Consider the following 21,104-nt stretch of genomic DNA (forward strand, 5'->3'; position numbering starts at 1 on the left):
GTCACATAGTTCCCACGTGAGTGCGTGAGTTCGCGGCACTATCTATGGCTGATTTGATAACATTGGTAGAATGTAGAATGTTACACGTTTATAAATACTTCAACGATCCATTTTTAAGCCCTAAATACCCAGACTCCCATATTTTTCTTCATCTATGTTGAGATGTCTGCCTCCGTAGTGTAATGGTCAGCACGTTCGGTTGCCGTACTGGAAGGTCCCAGGTTCTATTCCCAGGGAGGGTCAAATAAATATGAGTGATTTTTTTACTCTAATATTTATTCAATATTACTCTGGACTTGTGCCTGCAGCGGAGGGGTGATCACCTCTCCTTCATGTATTAACGATCAAGATAACACTGTGTTTACATTATGCAGTGCCCTATGCGCCATAGGGTGCGGATAAGGGTTTGAAATGACAAAAAGTCATAAGTCGTGAACAAACCCCAGATTTGTGTACAAAGATTTAGACACAATTAATATATTGTAAAGAAGAGATATGGTAAAAGAACAAGAAGAAGAAGAAAGAAATAAACCCACCAAACTACTTGTTTGATTAACCACCATGCCGCTTTTCCACAGGGGTAGGCAGAGAGGAAAGAACCCCACACCAATCTGTTAATGCAAACAATCGTCGCATCTCCTATCCCAAACAGATATATGAAAACGCAAATTGGTAAAGACATCTCACCAGTGTGCGTCCGCTTGTGCGCCTTGAGATGCGACGACTTGGTGTAGACCTTCTCGCAGCCGTCCACGTCGCACGTGTGCGTCTTGCGGCGCGCGCGAGCCAGCGCGAGCCCCTCCTCCGCCGGTGGCGGGGGCAGCGCTTGCTGGCTCGGACGAGCGGGCGTCGCGCCGCGGCCGTCAGCCCGGCAGTGCTGCTCTCGTACTCTGAACGTTTCAAAAAAACATTTTTGCTTAGAATTTTCACTCATGAATTACATGAAATTATAGTAACTTTAAACATAAAGAGTAAATCCACTCACAAGTAGGCATAGGCTATGAAACTTGTAAAGTTGAAGCCTGAGTAGGGACATGATAAACGGTGTTGCATAAGCCGTAGCTAGACTTCAGAGTCACTTGGACGTTAAGAAATTCAAAAAAATACATAAAAAAAACATTATTTGTAAATTCAAAACATTGTTAACTTTGTAGTAAGGTCCACCAACATATTTTGTAAATTGTGTTTAGCTCCTAGTTTAGCCATTATGGAGGTCCCGGGTTCGATTCCCAGGGGGTGAGTTAAAATCAATATTTATGTTTTTTCATCCTAATATTTATTTAATATTACCCTGCACTGGTTCCTGAAGGGAGACGCTGATATAATTATGAAGTGAATTTAAATAACGATCAACATAACACTGCTTCAATTATATGCAGTGCCCTATGCACCATTGGATGTGTACAAGGGTCAACAGTTGAAGTCGCATAAATCAAATCACAATTTTTATTTTTGTGAGAATTCACACTTCAATTTGACTTTTCTTTGGTCTATTCTGATAGTTTTAAACGTTCGCTAATTTATTTATTTTATTATTGAGTTTTTTTGTAAGAGTAAAATTGAAACAACAAAAGATGTTTTATTTTGAAACATTTTTTTATATATTTTTGTAACACCCACTATATGAAGACGTTCGCCGGCATAAAAAACATTCATAACGAAACGAATTAAATGAAGCAACTCGGACCACTTTCATAGGTCCAAAAAATCATGCCTCAAATCAAAAGAGGTCTATCTCCAATTTCATCGTTTTTTTTTTAAATAAAAATAAAAATGAAAAAAGAATTTGTAAACACGAGATTGAAGTTATATTATAATGTAGTATTTTTTTCATTAACAAACTTTATTTATTTTTTCTAGAATGTTTTTTGCTGATTTGAATTTATGTCATGTAATGTTAAAGATTTTAAGATAAGAAAAAAAAAATAAACCTGCAAAGTCTGATATTTTTAGAAGCTTGTCTGCAGGCAGGATTATGAAGATAAGGAAGGTAAATGTGGAAAAATACATTAAAAAAACACCCAGAAAAATGGAAATAAATATTTCTTTAATGTATTTTTCAATTTGCAGGAATCAAACCCGCATAGCCAGTTTCGCAGTCGAGCGTCTACCCAACTACGCCACGGTCCCTGATTTATTTATTGCATTTGTAACTTATTTTTAAAGCTTAATATTTTTTTTTAATTCAAACTGCGTTTAAAAGTACATTTGAATTAACTATCTTGAAGAAAAATAGTGCCAAAAACAAAAGTGGTCAAAAGTGGATCACTAATCTATTTTAAATTTGAAGTATTCATTTTAAAAGGATATTTGCTAGCAGCTAAAAATTATAAGAATAAATATGCCCTTTTTTAATTTTATATATCGTAGTCGCACAGGAGAAAGTGACCAACTACCAAAACGTAAAATGTTCAGGAGGGTCATTTAAGTCACTTTTGCTTGGCAACAAAATAAACACCTATGCAGTTAGTCATTTTCAACAAATCAATAAACTATACTTCTAAGTTTAAAATCCTTTGGGATTTTTTTCATGGCAGAATAAAGCTAGTAAGATACCAAATAGTAAATGATTACGTTTTTGCAAAAAATACACCTGGTCACTTTCTCCTGTATGACTACGATATTAAGGACAATATTTTTTTTAAAAAAAATATGTATTTGGAATGAATCGCAAAACGATATTTTTCACTCGTAATTTAAAGCCCAAAAAACTAAATGCCACTTTCGTTAAATTCTCGAATAATACTGGAGTTAGACCTCTTTCGGTATAAGCTACTAAAATTCGATACCGTACCTGCGTCCGGCGCTTGCATCACCGCGCTGACTGCAATTATCAGTGCCATCCGCGCAAACTGGTTTCGCGTCTGTCGACCCATCAATGCTACCGGCTTTCTTTCTGGCGCCTTCTGCGACCAGAGCGCTCCTTTCGCAACCCTCAGACGATGCCATCTTGGCTTCGGCCTTCTCCGGAGCAGCAAAGTGCCTCGAGAACAGCGCTCCCAGGCTGTCGACGTTGGCCAGTTTCAGGCCAAGCGACTCATCACCGCGAGACGATGCCAAATCGTCTCTTCGTTCCTTCTTAATGATGGACTTCAACACCTTTTTGATCTGATCGTTAGAGGCTGATGCTGTTTCTGTCAGAGCCTTGGGAGTTTTTTCTCCGATAGGTCTTTTTTTGGCCGGAGTTTCGCTGTTTTTGCACGAGTTGTCGTTGTTGTTGTTGTTGTTGTTGCTGATGTTGTTGTTGTAGCCTAGGGAGGGGAGGGCGAGATGCGGTGGGGGGCGGCTCTTTGAAGACACGTGGCGCCTCTGATTTTGGATGTGCGCGCGGAGAAACCTAGGAAATATACATAAGTATTTAAGAAATAATCAAATACAGTGAAAACCCGGGTTTTACGTTTTCCCGCAAATTGCGTGTAATTATTTCAGTCCCGATATATTTTCCTACATTTATTACCTGCATATACATTTTTTACATATCTGTAAATACATTCATTTAAAAATTTATAAACATAATAAAAAAAATTGCAGAGAGGCCATTGTGTGTATTTTTTTTTTAGATTTTTTTTTTACAAAATACATTAAATTAAATAATATAAAATGTACAATACATTTCAAATAAAACGTTTCTACCTCTCTAATAAAGTAGATACTTGTGTTAAGAGAGGGAGTTCGTTTTACAATTAATTTATTTTTATAAACAAAGAAAATTTTAATTAAAATTAAAAATTGCATTTCGGTGGAGTTCTTTTTATTTAGTTTTTTTTTTTAAATCTATTTTAGCCTAACATAATAACAAACAAAAAAGAGAGGGAAAAATTGAAATAAAAAACTATTTTACAATTTTTTAGAGAATTAATTCTTGATCATTTTCCTATTCCTTTATTTTGCCTTTGTTCCATATTTTATCTTGACCTCAGTTTTTTTTCACCCAGTTCTCGTCGAAAATAATATCCTGTTATTCGATTTTTGACTCGATTAGAAGCGGTTCGTTTTTTACATTATTCGCGACTTTATACATTTTTTGTTAGTTTTATTCGTAAGTCATCACAATTTTTACGAAACAAAAAAATCAATACACCAAATAAATACGTTCCCCCGTTTAGGTTTCGTATTCAATAATCTCAACTACATATCGCTCACTCCTTTCAACAACGTCATTTATCAAAAAACTTGATTTTTCAGGAGATCGTTTTTAAAGTTTAAAAATATAATACAATGTATTAAAAATCAATATCAAGCCACTTATTGAACTTTTTACTGTGCAACAGATCTTTTTAGGTAAAACCAGAATGTTTTTTCTCCATTTGAAAAATGTTAAGTATATTTTATTTTAAATACTTAAACAATACATTTCTTCAAAATGCAAAAACAACACTTTCTGCCCTGTAGCGGGTAAATATTAAGTTAAAAATATGCCGCTTTTACTGGGATATAGTACATTTTCTGGGCATTCTGAAAACACGCCCAACTGAATACTGACGATTTTTTATATTTGACGTTCTTGAAAGGAGTGAGCAATATATCGTAGTCGTACAGGAGAAAGTGACCAACTAACAAAACGTTCAGGAGGGCCATTTAAGTCACTTTTACTTGGCAACAAAATGAACATAGACGCAGTTAGGCATTTTTAACAAGTTAATATGTATATTACACTTCCAAGTTTAAAATCTTTTGGTATTTTTTCAGGGCAATATTAAGCTAGTAAGATATCAAATAGTCAATGATCACGTTTTTGTAAAACAATGCACTTGATCAATTTCTCCTGTATGACGACGATATATTGAAATAAAACTAGAATTAAATTTAACAACCTTGTTTATTTTGGAATGACAACTGAAAATTGACGATTTTTGATATATCACGTTGTTGAAAGGAGTCAGCGATATATGATTTACCCAAAAATAAATGTTTTTTTTAAATCTGTACGTGGCATACATTTTCCCTCCATGTAAGTAAAAAAAAATAATTCCCTTAAAAACGTAAAAATTGGGTTTCACTGCATTACCTTACCCATAAAAATAAAAAATTAAGATATTTTAAAAATAGCACCATTTTCGTAAAACACTACCCAAGAGCGCTTTACTCACCATAAAAATGGCCTCAAAAGAATCGCAAGCATCGAATCTTCCCGGGGTGCCATTTGAATGATATTTTTTTTCACACTAAATGGTAAAGTCCAAACTTTATAATGAAATAAAAAAAAAATATAAAAAATCTATCGCTGTGTGTGTTTTATTTAGCTTTTCTTACGAAATCGAAAAATGAACGTCCCTGTACTTACAGTTCTTCCTTGATATTCTGAAGCGCCAGGAGTCTCGCCTGAGGGTCCAGCAATAGTCTAGCATTTCCAGACGACTCTGTGGGGAAAAAAAACTTCATTGATATATAACCTTCGACACAAAACTCAGCTTTCTGTCACACATAAACCAAATAACCAACAAAAGTATGAGAATGCTCGGTTTCATGAAAAGAACTAGTAAAGACTTAACTAACTAACTAACTAACCATCACGCCGCTTCCCCGCAGGGGTAGGCAGAGAGAATAGAGCGCCACACCACTCTGTCCTTGCAAACATTCTTCGCCTCATCCACGTTCATGCATCTCCTCATACATACCCGCCGATTGTTACGACTCCTAACCTGACCACTTTCAAGTATTTAGCATACCTGATCGTGCCATGTTTTTCTCGGTCTTCCTCTGCTTCTTTTCCCGCTAACATTCGCCTCAGAAATTTGTTTTACCGTTCTTTCCTCACTCATTCATTCTACATGTCCAAACCATCTCAACACACCTTTCTTAATTTTATCGATAATGCTTATCTCAGCTTTGCATTCCTTCCTTATTTCACTATTCGTACATCTATCATACATCGTTTTGTCGCACATTCTTCTGAGAGATCGCATTTCGACTGCATTCAGTCTACTTTCATCCTTCTTTTGCCAACTCCATGTTTCACTTCCATACATTAGAGTTGGAACCAGGACTCCGTTGTGCACTGCCAGTAGTAAAGACTTCGATGGTATAAATGCACTTATGAACGACTCTCACTGCAATTATTTCAGCTTGAAACATAGAACAGCAAAGACATTTTTTTAAATGTCTTGATTTGATCTCTTCGTGGTTCAAAGACAATGGCTGAATGATAAATCCTAAAAAAACCTAAGCATCATTATCGGTGGCCATAGACAAATCTCTCTTCTCAATCTCAGTACCACTTCAAAGCTTGAAATCACCAAACATGTTGTGGCAACCCACAACAATCGAATGAACGAGCATAATCGAACACGCTGTGGCAACTCGACAATCGAATGAACGAGCATAATCGAACACCCAAACCGAGCTCGGTTTGGGTGTTCGATTATGCGGAAACCATCTCAACACACCTTTCTTAATTTTATCGATACTCAGCCTTACATTCTTTCCTTATTTCATCATTCGAACATCTATCAAACATCGTTTTGCCACACATTCGTCTGAGGGATCGCATTTCGACTGCCTTCAGTCTGCTTTCATCCTTCTTTTGCCAACTCCATCCTTCGCTTCCATACATAAGGGTTATCATCATCATCTTACTATCATCTTTTGTAATTTATGTTTTTTTTATATGTTAATTTGTAATTAACGTTTTTTTTTTAATATTCAAGTACTGTCTACCCTGTGATTGTAAACAGCTATAAATGGTCGAACGTTTTGATCAATATCACTATATCTAGTCTGTTTTTGGTTGGTTGGAAGATATTGCTTTTTAGCAATAAACCCTCCAATGTACTTATTTATTATCTGTTCATGAAATTTAAATAAATAAATAAAACATTTTTAGGTAAGTGAGTATGTATTACCAGCGGTCTGCCTTCTCCTCGCCTTGGGCCTGACGCTCAGGTCCACGGGCTCCTGTTGTTCGGGTGGCCCGCTCGCCTGTAGAAACAAGGATAACATTACAACAACAACAACAACAACAACAACACATCCTGCACCAAGGCATATCGCTCACTCCTTTCAACAACGTCATACCGTAGTCGTACAGGAGAAAGTGACCAACTACCAAAACGTAAAATGTTCAGGAGGGCCATTCAAGTCACTTTTGCAAGCATTATCGATAAAATTAAGAAAGGCGTGTTTAGATGGTTTGTACACGCGGAACGTATGAGTGAAGAAAGAACGGTTAAACAAATTTATGAGGCGAATGTAGTTGGAAAAAGAAGCAGAGGAAGACCGAGGAAAACGTGGCACAATCAGGTATGTCAAATACTTGAAAGCGGCCGTAATAATCGTCGGGTATGTATCAGGAGATGCATGAATGTAGAAGAGGCAAAGAATGTTTGCAAAGACAGAGTGGTGTGGCGTTCGATTCTCTCTGCCTACCCCTGCGGGGTAGCGGCGTAGTGGTAAGTTAGTTTGGAAAATAAACATCAATGCAGTTCGTCATTTTTAACAAGTCAATATATTACTTCCAAGTTTAAAATCCTTTGGGATTTTTTCAGGGCAATATTAAGCTAGTAAGATATCAAATAGTCAATGGTCGCGTTTTGGTAAAACTATGCACTTGGTCACTTTCTCCTGTATGACTACGATATATCGAAAATCAATTTTCAGCTAAGCATGTTTTCTGAATGCCTAGAAAATGTACTATATCCCAGCAAAAGCGGCATATTTTTAACCTTAATTGATTCGGCAGTCACTTTGTGGTAAAATCTATCCATTTTTAATTAATGTTATACTTAGTAAATACCACTATTTCTTAAATTCTACTGTTACACGTGTTTCAATGCATTCCGCATCATTTTCAAACACTGTATGTGAATCTTATTCTAAATTTTAGAGTTGGGTCCTTGGGACGTTGAAGATTGAAGAGGGGGTAGTAGCTGTTTCTTATTTTTATTTATTTATTGCATTTTTTTATTTTTTTATTTTTTTTATTTATTTCTTATCAGTGGGAACATAGACAATAGGGGAGAGGCTTTAGTCATTGTCATATAGTTAATTATGGGTTTATTGTTATTTATATTTTTAAAAATTTCTATTGTTTCAAAATGTTGCAGTTTATGGCTTTTAGTATTAATTATTTTTAAAATTTCTCCGTTATTGTGGTTATATTTGTGATCATTATAATGATGCGGAATGCATCGAAACACGTGTCACAGTAGATTTTAAGAAATAGTGGTATTTACTAGGTAAAACATTGATTAAAAATTAATATTTACCCGCTACAGGGCAGTAAGTGTTGTTTTTGCATTTAGAAGAAAAGGTTTTTTTTTTTTTTTTTTAAATTTACTAAATATTTTTCAAATGGAGAAAAAACATTCATGTTTTTTCTCACCTAAAAAGATCTGTTGCACACAGTAAAAAGTTCAAGAAGTGGCTTGATATTTATTTTTAAAAATCAAGTTTTTTATTTTTTTATTTATGACGTTGTTGAAAGCAGTGAGCGATATAACATCACATAGTAGAACGACTTATGTAACATTTTTTGACGAATTTTTTAGATGAAGAATGGAATGGAAGTCTGGATACAGGGCAGCCACAGGCTGGTAAAGTGATCACTTTACACACGTGTAACATTCACCAATTCTACCCATGATGGACAACCACACTACTCAGATTCTTGGAACTTCTATATATATATATATATATATATATATATATATATTATATATATATATACGATCCATTTTTTTTATTTTCACTAGTGACATCTATTGGTGAGTCGAAGAGCTTTTTTACTGAGCAGAAACTCAAATTTCACTAGAGTCATCTATGATGAGATATGAGTAGCTTCTTATTAAGCAGAAACATTTCTATTTGTATGTGTGTCCGAATCCTGGATTATATTCACATACTCTAAAAATGAAAATACCATTTTCATATTATTTCGAGAAATAAAAATACTTTATGTTTTGATCCACTCACATTTTTACTAACCAAATAGTTTCGGCAACCTGATGCCCTCTTCAGGGTTTAAGTCATAAATTAACAACAGGTTGTTGAACCGAAACCAACTAGTTTCGGCAGCAACCTGTTGCCCTCTTCAGGGTTTAATTTATGACTTAAACCCTGAAGAGGGCAACAGGCTGTTGCCGAAACTAGTTGGTTAATAAAAACGTGAGTGGATCAGAACACAAAGTATTTTTATTTCTCGAAATAATATATCAATACGATCCACAAAGTTAATGCTTTCAATATTAAAAAAAAAAATCATTTTAATTTTCAGGTTATTTCTAATTTTAATTTAATTTAATTTAATTTCCAATTTAATTCGAGTGTGTTCAAATACTTAGCCCCGTAAATGCCCAGACGTACATATTCTTCTTCGTCTATATTAAGATATCTAAAAATATCTAAAAATTAACTCCCAGATGGAGAAGACCCTGATTTGTGAAACTAAAATTAGATTGTTTGATACAGGAAAATGGACCTTACCTCTCTTGTAGAGGGAAGCATGGCACTGCCCGTTTTCCCTTGCAGGATCTCACACCCATCCTGAGGAAGAAAAAAATAAATTATCAGACGACATATTCAAATATTCTTTATTCGATACTTTTTAATGCAATGGCAGCGCCATCTGTTTAACGTAATCGCAAAACACACTCAATACTGCGTTGTGAAAAGAAATATAATACAATTTTACATACGAAGCAACTCCTGAAAATATCATTTTTTTATTAAACTAATTAATTCGATCACTTTGTGGCGATATCTATCCATTTTTATATTAAGTTTTACTTGGTGACGCGTTTTTTTATGCATTCCGCATAATTTTCCTGCGGTGTTTCAATTTTTTCTATGTTTTTATTATTTCCTCTATATTTTTCTTTATTATTTTTGTTTTTGCATTTCACAATATAATATATAAAAAAAATCATATACTTTATATCTAAATACAAAAAAAAATCCCACAAAGGCATGGCCTGTGTGTGGGTATACATTTTATTTTAGGTTAATATAAAGGCTATTGGAAAAAAAATGTTTTTAAAATATTGTAATATATTATATTGATACAAAAAAAGATCCCACAAAGGCATGTCCTGTGTATGGGTATACATTTTATAATAGGTCATAATAAAGGCTACTGGAAAAAATAATTTGTTTTAAAAATATCATATTACATTGATACAAAAAAATCCCACAAAGGCATGGCCTGTGTGTGGGTATACATTTTATTTTAGGTTAATATAAAGGCTATTGGAAAAAAATGTTTTAAAAATATTGTAATATATTATATTGATACAAAAAAAGATCCCACAAAGGCATGTCCTGTGTATGGGTATACATTTTATAATAGGTCATAATAAAGGCTACTGGAAAAAATAATTTGTTTTAAAAATATCATATTACATTGATACAAAAAAATCCCACAAAGGCATGGCCTGTGTGTGGGTATACATTTTATTTTAGGTTAATATAAAGGCTATTGGAAAAAAAATGTTTTAAAAATATTGTAATATATTATATTGATACAAAAAAGATCCCACAAAGGCATGTCCTGTGTATGGGTATACATTTTATAACAGGTCATAATAAAGGCTACTGGAAAAAATAATTTGTTTTAAAAATATCATATTACTTTGATACAAAAAAAAATCCCGCAAAGGCATGTCCTGTGTGTGGGTATACATTTTATTTTAGGTCATAATAAAGGCCACTGGAAAAAAATAATTTGCTTCAAAAATATTATATTATATTGATACAAAAAAGATCCCACAAAGGCATGTCCTGTGTGTGGGTATACATTTTATATTAGGTCATAATAAAGGCTACTGGCAACAATGAATTTGTTGAATATTTAAAGTTAAAAGGCGTTGTGGCAGCCCTGGACCAGTCGTGGTAGCAGGGATGTCCCGAGGCGCTTTGCTCTAGATTCGGACGCGGATCTAAATCTCCACATTTACACTATTGCTATATGGTATTGTGCAGGGGTCGGCAAACTCGTTAGTGAATAAAGCCAAAAGTTCATAGTGCAACGATTTTTAATCTTTTTTTTAAATTACCCAACGTCCAAGTGACTCTGAAATCTGGCTCTTGCAACACTGCTTATCATGACCCTACTCAGGCTTTAACATTTCAAGTTTCATAGCCTATGCCTACTCGTGATTGGATTTACTCTTTATGTTTAAAGTTACTATAATTTCATGTAATTCGTGAGTGAAAATTCTAGGCAAAAACACTCGCTGTTGCAATAATATGTATCTTTATATAGTTCGTGGCCGAACCTCCGTGACGGCATCACGCGGCTCTCGAGCCGAGGTTTGCGAACCGCTGGGATAGTGCACAAGATAAGGCGATGTAACAGCGATGGTACCTCGAGCGTGAATCGCTTATAACGCACATAAAGATGAATAAACGAAAGGTATCGGAGTCCCTTGGAAATGAGTACTTTATAGTGTACTTTTAACACGATCTCTGCATTCAATACATTCTACAAACAATCACAATATTTTTTTTTCATACTACTACTACTACTACTACCATCACGCCGTTTCCCCGCATGGGTAGGCAGAACGGATGGATTTTTTTCATGCTGATGTATAATTGTTAATATGTTAAAGAAAATTTATTTTAAAAAAAATACAAAAAAAACGCAATTTTTCAATTACTAAAGGGTGACAAATATTTGAATTTCAAAAATAATTTATTTTCGAGATTCTTAAATGATTTTTCAACTCCAAAATGTAATACTGAACAATTTCAACAAAACTTCAAATATTTGAGAATTAAATATTTCAATACGCTCCCTAAAGAAATTTAAAAAATTGAAGATAGAAAAATTCTTAAGAAAAAAAATAATTCCCGTTACATATAAATCTGGAAAAAAAATGTTTTAAAATACTATTTTACCATTAATATACTAAACATTAAACCTTGAGTGTAAGTCCCTCTCCACGCACAAGAGTTCAGTCTCTTTTTTGGAGAGGCACAGCGAATCTAAAACTATAGTTTGCCATATGTATAAATGTTTAGAAGTTGTTTTATGTTGTACTTAAAAATGTAACTATATTAAATAAATAAAAGAATAATAATTTAAATTAAAATTAAAAAATATTCTTAGCGGCTAAGATATGGCTGGTATGCCGATGGGTTAATTTGAATATAGCGTTTTCGTGATACATTGAACGCAGTGAGCGTGTTAATCGATTCACGCGGTTTTGCACAATTTTTCGAATTAAAGAGGTCGCTTCCTTAGCCGGGCGCGTCCTAACGAGGCGCTCCGCTAGCTCGCGGCTCGCGGTCGCGTACGGAGCGGTAACGAGGACCCACCGTGGGAACTGGAGGCGACTCGCCGACTCACCATGCGCTACGACACCGCGAACGGTTGCGAAACGCTCAATATATGTAGAGTAAATCACCGTTAGAACGAATTATAAAATTATTCTTGATAAAAATATCTATCTCAGATAATTTTAGTTTCTTTATTATGTAATATTTTTTTTAAATAAATGTTTGACTAACTAACTAACTAACCATCACGCCGCTTCTCCGCAGGGGTAGGCAGAGAGAATAGAACGCCACACCACTCTGCCTTAGCAAACATTATTCGCCTCTTCCACGTTCATGCATCTCGTCATACATACCCGCCGATTATTACGACTCCTAACTTGACCACTTTCAAGTATTTGGCATACCTGATCATGCCATGTTTTTCTCGGTCTTCCTCTGCTTCTTTTTCCATTTTGTAAATTATTTTCACAAATATTTCAATTTCGTACTATTTCTGTAAGCTGTGAATTAGGTATCCAATTGTAGTAGAGTTCGAACCGAGAAACTCTGACTTAAGAGTTCGCGACACTAACTACGGGACCACAACCATTATCGATGTATTGTCAACGTATTAATAAGTAGTAACTCTCAAAGAAAAATAATTTTAACAGATTTTTTTACAACATTTTGAGTGTGTGTCCCTCTCAAAGAAAAATAATTTTAACAGATTTTTTTTACAACATTTTGAGTGTGTGTCCCTCTCAAAGAAATATAATTTTAACTGATTTTTTACAACATTTTGAGTGTCTCCAAATACTTGTTCACAAAATCTGGATTATCTCCAATTACAGGATGTAATTCTCATACCATTTTTTGACATCTCATCAAAGATGAAGAAGAATATGGAAGTCTGGGCATTTAGACATCCATATTCTTCTTCATCTTTGATGAAATGTCAAAAAATAATATGATTTTATTTTATTATTGAATCAAAATGATAATTATATCCTTACAGGACATTTTCGATTAAGTGCCGTTAGCAAACAAAACAAAACGGACAAGGGCTTTTACGAAAAGGGCATTATAAAGTAGGATTCTCGTTGGCATCAAGTTATTGAACACAACGGCGCATATTTGACTAAAATCGAATTATCGTAACCAGTGATGCCATATCGCTCACTCCTTTCAAGAACGTCATAAATCAAATCGTCAAATTTCAGTTGTGCATGTTTTCGGAACGCCCAGAAAATGTACTATATCCCAGCAAAGGCGGCATATTTTTAACTTAATATTTACCCGCTACAGGGCAGAATGTGTTGTTTTTGCATTTTTAAGAAAAGGCATTGTTTAATTATTTTTTTAATATACTAAATATTTACAACATTTTGAGTGTGTCTAAATACTTGTTCACAAAATCTGAATTATCTCCAATTACAGGAGTTATTTTCATATTATTTTTTGACATCTCATCAAAGATGAAGAAGAGTATGGAAGTCTGGGCATTTACGGGGCTGACGACCGTCATAGGCTGGTTTAAGTGATCACTTTACACACGTGCAACATTCACCAATTCTACCCATTATTGACAACCACACTACTCAAATTCTTGGAAGTTCTATATATATGAACCAATTTAGAAACCTTGTTCTTGAATCACTAGAACTTCACTAAAGACATCTATTGGTGAGATGTAAAGAAGCTTTTTATTAAGCAGAAAAAAAAAATAATAATACTAAATATTTTACAAATGGAGAAAAAACCTTCAAGTTTTACCTAAAAAGATCTTTAATACATTGTACATATTTTAATACATATTTTTAAACTTTAAAAACGTTCTCCTGAAAAATCAAATCAAAAATCGTAAATTTTCAGTGGTCCATGTTTTCGAAATGCCCAGAAAATGTACTATATCCCAGCAAAAGAGGCATATTTTAACTTAATATTTACCCGCTACAAGGCAGAAATTGTTGTTTTTGCATTTTGAAGAAAAAGTATTGTTAAATCATTTTTCTAAATACATTAAATATTTTTCAAATGGAGAAAAAACCTTCAGGTTTTACCTAAAAAGATCTGTGCACAGTAAAAAGTTCAATAAGTGGCTTGATATTTGTTTTCAATACATTTCATTATATTTTTAAACTTTAAATACGATTTCCTGAAAAATCAAGTTTTTTTTATATATGACGTGGTTAAAAGGAGTGAGCGATATGACAACACTGATCGTAACACTATTTTTGAAGCATTGAAATAGACGCCCTGAACTAAACTGAATCTCCGACTCGTCCGATATTAAAATCGATTAAATCGGCAAATATATCGAAATATCTCGGTTCCCACATAAATTAAACGCAGTGTTCTATACTGGATGTAAAATAATTCATAGGACAGTGCCGGAGGCGATATCAAGAGTCGGAACGAACTATTGCCCAATCAGTAGAGATTGGCAATTATAAACTCAACTATGGGAAGAAAAACGAGCCTAGATAATATAATTCACATTTAAGGGCGATTCGGAGGCTCCGCTAATGTCAATATCTATAATCTAATTCGCGTTTTAGGGTCATTTGGATGATCCGCTAATCGAACACAATTAAAAACGAGCCTAGATAATGTAGTTTACATTTTAGGGCGATTCGGAAGCTCCGCTAATGTCAATATATTTTATCTAGTTCGCGTATTAGGGACATTCGGATGATCCGCTAATCCAACACAATTAAAAACTCGAATATGGGAAGAGAAACGAGCCTAGATAATCTAGTTCATATTTTAGGGCGATTCAAACGATCCGCCAATTTTAATATCAACAATCTATGTAGTTTGCGTTTTAGGGACATTCGGATGATCCGCTAATCCAACACAATTAAAAACTCGACTATGGGAAGAGAAACGAGCCTAGATAATCTAGTTCACATTTTAGGGCGATTCAAACGATCCGCTAATGTCAATATCTACAATCTAGTTCGCATTTTAGGGACATTCGGATGATCCGCTAATCCAACACAATTATAAACTCGACTATGGGAAGAGTACTTTCATATAGTAATCTAGTTCATATTTAAGGGCGATTCGGACGGTCTGCAAATATTAATATAGTTCGGAAATATCTATGACAATACAAAGGCAATGGCTGTCTGGGAATTTACAGGGCTTACAACCTGACATAGACTGCTTTAAGTGATTATTTTATACACGTGTAACATTCACCATTCTACCCATGATCGATATTACTCAGATTTTGGTTGGTTGGTGGTATTTATTGAAATGATTCGAATCAAATAAAACACCATCAGCTTAACTGACAGTACACAACGGAGTCCTGGTACCAGAACTAATGTATGGAAGTCAAGCATGGAGTCCAGCGTGCAGCGCAGTCAAGGGGTAACCGGAGAAGAGTCACTGCTTCCACAAGGGTCACGACTCTAAGTAATGAGGAATAAGATGGACGGTTGGACGTACTCAAAACGTTGTACATTGTAATAACAATAAAAAAAAGTATATAAGAGGAGATAGAGATAGAACCGATAAACAAATATAACATTAATAATAATTAACTGACTTGAATGAAAATAAAAAATAAACTGGTAAGCGATTTATCGACCATCCCAACTTGAATCCATTTAGTAAGTTGGCAACGTATCGTTTGATTACGGGGGTAAAAAAAAAACTTACCATGTAAACCATGAAGTGGAAATTGAAGTAGACGGTTCTCAAATATAGTGGACCAAAAGGGCGCCACGATACATGCTTCACAGTTTGAGAGACACTAGAAAAAAACACTTGGAATAAATACTCAAAACAAAAACAAACAAAAAAACAAATTAACAAAAGTATAAAATAAGCTACATATATATATATATATATATATATATATATATATATATATATATATATATATATATATATATATATATATATATATATATATATATATATATATATATATATATATATATATATATATATATATATATATATAACGTGATAATATTTTTCTTTGTAAATTGGGTGTAAATAATATGTAAAGTGGGTGTATAATAATAAAATAAAAAATATGTTGCTTTGTAATTAAAGTTAATAATTAAAGTTTATTCTTAATTTATCTTTACAATATTTTTCTATCTATCTATCTGATTCTGACAGTTATTATATTTTTTCAGAATTTTATATTTTTTCTATCTGATGTCTTTTGTTTTATTCAGTGCGACGCATGCGACATCTGGTGGTAGATTTGTACTACATGTAGGTACTTAATAAAATGTATAGGTAGGTACCTAGGTATTTTATTACAAATATACATATATATATATATATATATATATATATATATATATATATATATATATATATATATATATATATATATATATTTGTATATATATATATATATATATATATATATAAATATATATTTAGTAGCTAATGTTAGTAAAGCGTTAATAATTTATGTTGATAAATTAATAACTGTTCAATCATTTTAAAATTCCATATCAGAATATGCAAAATAAGGAGATTCCTGCGTGTCTAAAAAGAAAAGCGTACGAATCTGTATACTGCCAGTGAACACAAATCGCTTACTCCTTTCAACCAAGTCATATTTCAAAAAACTTGATCTTTCAGGAGATCGATTTTAAAGTTTAAAAATATAATGAAATGTATTAAAAATAAATATCAAGCCACTTTTTGAACTTTTTGCTGTGCAACAGATCTTTTTAGGTCTAACCTGGATGTTTTTTCTCCATTTGAAAAATATTTAGTATATTAAAAAAAAAATTAAATAGGCTCAAGTAACACATCAAAGTTCAAGTAACCCCGTTCTACGGTACACTGTTTATAAACATAAAATATGGAAAAGAACGCCACAAGAATCTGTATATGCAAACAATCCTCGCCTCTTCCACATTCATGCATCTCCTCATACATACCCGCTGGTACGTAATTCTCGGTACCTAATTCTACGGTATAAAAATATTTAGAAACTAACTAACTAACTAACCATCACGCCGCTTCCCCGCAGGGGTAGGCAGAGAGAATCGAACGCCACACCACTCTGTCTTTGCAAACATTCTTCGCCTCTTCTACATTCATGCATCTCCTCATACATACCCGCCGATTGTTACGACTCCTAACCTGACCACTTTCAAGTATTTGACATACCTGATTGTGCCAAGTTTTCCTCGGTCGTCCTCTGCTTCTTTTTCCAACTACATTCGCCCCATGAATTTGTTTAACCGTTCTTTCTTCACTCATACGCTCCACATGTCCAAACCATCTCAACACACCAATATACAAAATGTACAAAAATATTTAGTATATTTAAAAAAATTAATTAAATAATACCTTTCTTCAAAATGCAAAAACAACACTTTCTGCCCTGTAGCGGGTAAATATTAAATTAAAAATATGCCGCTTTTGCTGGGATATAGAACATTTTCTGGGCATTTCGAAAACATGCACAACCGAAAATTGACGATTTTTTATTTATGACGTTGTTGAAAGGAGTGAGCGATATGCACTAGAGACTATGGCTCTGACTACTAATTAAGTTTTAATTTGTACCAGAAGATGAAAACATCTGTCGTTTTCGAAACTAGTCGTATATATAAATAAAACTCATTAAAGTAGTATACTTAAGTGTTTAATTTTAATAAAATAATCATGTCATTCCACAAAGTTAATGCCGAATCAATAAATAATATAAATTGTATACAAAACGATGTATGATAGATGTGCGAATAGTGAAATAAGGAAGGAATGCAAAGCTGAGATAAGCATAATCGATAAAATTAAGAAAGGTGTGTTGAGATGGTTTGGACATGTGGAACGAATGAGTGAGGAAAGAACGGTAAAACAAATTTATGAGGCGAATGTTAGCGGGAAAAGAAGCAGTGGAAGACCGAGAAAAACATGGCAAGATCAGGTATGCCAAATACTTGAAAGTGGTCAGGTTAGGAGAATTTATTTAAATCACAATTTTAAACATATTAAAATATATATATATTTTTTGCAAAGACCCACAAAGCCACCTTGTGTGTCTTGTCGGTGGAGTTCTTTTGAACACATTTTTTATTGTTTTTAACCATTTTAACCTAATATACACACAAAAAAGAGATAAAAATTAAGAATATATACATTTTACAATTTTCATAGAATTAACTCTTGATCATTCACCCATTCCTTCATTTTGCCTTTGTTCCATATTTTATTTTGACCTCTAACCTCCGTCGGCAACTAATTAAAAATGTTCGGAACGACATATTGCAGTGTTGGACTCCCATATTTGCTGTTAATTCTTGGGACTATCAAACCTTCGTTGTGTGTAAACCGTGTATCATGGCTGTGTACTAAAAGATTTTAATATTTCGATGTAACTAATTTGCTGGTAATGTCTCTCTGGACCATGTCTTATATATATTATATACAATCTAAATTCCTTTCAATTGGCGGTAAGGTTATTCCCTGTTGATTGGTTAAAAAATAAATAATTAAATAAAATTACAAAAATGGTATTTGTATAGGTTTATTATTATTATTTAAAAATTTGTAAAGTCAATACCCCCTCACGATAATTTTAAGGACATTTTTTTAATTACCTAATGTCCAAGTGTCTCTAAAACCTAGCTACGGCTTATGCAACACCGCTTATCATGACCCTAATCAGGCTTCAACTTTTTAAGTTTCATAGCCTATGCCTACTCGTGAGTGGATTTACTCTTTATGTTTAACGTTACTATAATTTCATGTAATTCATGAGTGAAAATTCTAGGCAAAAACACTCGTTATGGGCGAACCTTTCTACCAACTATTTTAAATTAATTAACCTTACACATCGTATGCGCAAGTAAGGAGAATTGAACCACCCAGACTCCCCCACATTGCACTGCACGGCCAACCCAAAGGTAGACAACCAAAGTGATGGATTGACAGCTGGGAAACGACATTGCAGGAGGCTATCCATCTTAAAAACAGACTACAAGACCAACACCAAGAAGAAGGAGAGAAAAAACCTAATACCTCATATCGGTCGGGTTGTGGTCCCGTGGTTAGTGTCGCGGACTCTTGAGTCAGAGTTTTTCGGTTCGAACCCACTCTACCACAATTTGATACCTATTTTTAATAATGAGCCGCTCAGGCTTAAAGAAATAATATGAAATTGAAGCATTTTTGTAAATATAATAATAAAACCCTTATCCGCACCCCAATGGTGCATAGGGCACTGTGTCATATAAACGCAGTGTTATCTTGATCGTTTACACATGAAGGAAAGGTGATCAGCCCTCCGCTTCAGGTACCAGTCCATGGTAATATTGACTGAATATTACAGTGAAAAAATCACTTATATTTTATTTTACCCCCCTTGGGAATCGAACCCGGGACCTCCAGAACGGTAGCCGAGCGTGCTGACCATTACACTACGGAGGCGGACAAAATTTTTGTAAATAATACATAAAAATATTAATTTTTTAATAAAAAATTATAATATTTACCTTTTGAATCGTCTTCAAAATTCACAAATCACAAATGTAACAAAACTTAATATAATATATTTTTTAAAATACTGGCTCTTTTAAAACACTTTCACTTAATATTATTGCATTTAATTACTTTAAATATTACACATTTCTTATAACTATTACTGGCCATTAACGAGACACTTATGGTAGCTAATCACATCGTACGTTTGTATTGTCTGTGGTCACCTCCCGCCGAATTTTCCCGCGTTTTTTGTCTAAGCACTTGGATTTTGACAGCTTATGTCAAATTTGACAAATTTTTCGGCGGCGGTTATACTATTTAGCAAAAAATACATTTTAAACAACACTATATCACAATTTTTGGACGGATTTTTATAGTACTAAAAGTAAAGGGCTATTTTTTATTTATTTATTTATGACGTCTCAATTTGTGAGCGAGCGCCATCTGGAAAAAAAAGAAAATAAATTAATATTATTGATTATATCGGATACCGGACAACTCTTTTAGAGGTATCCTCTCTTACAGTCTCTTTAAGAGTTAGTACCTACTTAGAATTAGTAATGTGAAGTAACGTCAAGTTAGATAAATTAAGAGAGTCTAAGATGAGTAAAATTAGTTTAGGGTAAAAAGTCACATATTTAAAAAAAAGTAAAATATTTTTTTTAAACAAACAAAAGATAGAGGTGAATTCTTAATAAACTCTTTTAGAGGTATCCTCTCTTAAAGTCTCTTTCAGACGTACCCGTCTCTTCGTCAGGACAATCACTACCACAGCATGCAAACAATACCACCCTTCACCACCATAGCACCATTTACACACTTAAAACAACACAAAATGTTTAACACATGCGATTTTCGGTCGACCCGAAGACCAACATGCACTGATTTTTTTCAGCACAAACATGCGTTACGAGCCGAGGTTAAACATGCACTTTAATCTCGGCTTGAAGTTATGTTGTATTTTATAAAAACAGTTATAATATTTTTTAAATACATAAATTTTAGTACTACATGTACCGTCAGTGTGAATACCTGCCCACATCTTTTATTCTCAATACTAGCAAATGCGTTAGTCGTCAGGTTGGCACGCCTGCGCGGCGCGCTGTCACAACGAAAATTATCATTACTATCTTGTAATCACTTCATCACACCCTTATTCGCACCTGATGGTGCATAGGGCACTGCATAATATATACGCAGAATAATCTTGATCGTCATCACATAAAAAAAAGATGATCAGCCCTCAGCTTCAGGTAGATTCAGGGTGAAATTGAATAAATATTAGAGTGAAAAAATCACTTATATTTATTTGACCCCCCTGGGGATCAAACTCGGGACCTGCAGAACGGTAGCAAAGCGCATCATATAAACGCAGTGTTATCTTGATCGTAAACACATGAAGGAAAAGTGATCTTCTTTTAAAAAATCTGGCGTTA

The 21,104-nt window shown here is 33.8% G+C and overlaps 1 protein-coding gene across 1 annotated transcript in view; it reads right to left on the bottom strand.

The window, feature by feature from the left end:
• Positions 1 to 687: 687 nt before the first annotated feature.
• The window catches only part of LOC148308618 (uncharacterized), a gene marked incomplete at its 3' end in the record, with an annotated part of 24,261 nt that continues 3,844 nt past the window's right edge, over positions 688 to 21,104 (bottom strand). Inside the window, exons 2-8 of the mRNA XM_088261432.1 lie at positions 19,680 to 20,112; positions 15,865 to 15,958; positions 9,421 to 9,480; positions 6,843 to 6,918; positions 5,285 to 5,360; positions 2,795 to 3,337; positions 688 to 890 (exon numbers count right to left, since the gene is read on the bottom strand). Of these exons, the coding sequence (XP_088117558.1) occupies positions 688 to 890; positions 2,795 to 3,337; positions 5,285 to 5,360; positions 6,843 to 6,918; positions 9,421 to 9,480; positions 15,865 to 15,876 (970 nt within the window). The remainder of the gene's footprint in view (positions 891 to 2,794; positions 3,338 to 5,284; positions 5,361 to 6,842; positions 6,919 to 9,420; positions 9,481 to 15,864; positions 15,959 to 19,679; positions 20,113 to 21,104) is intronic.

Source organism: Brachycentrus maculatus, unplaced genomic scaffold, assembly GCF_059751285.1.
Source record: "Brachycentrus maculatus isolate JH-2025_06_01 unplaced genomic scaffold, ASM5975128v1 h1tg000155l, whole genome shotgun sequence".
NCBI classification, from domain to species: Eukaryota; Metazoa; Arthropoda; class Insecta; order Trichoptera; family Brachycentridae; genus Brachycentrus; species Brachycentrus maculatus.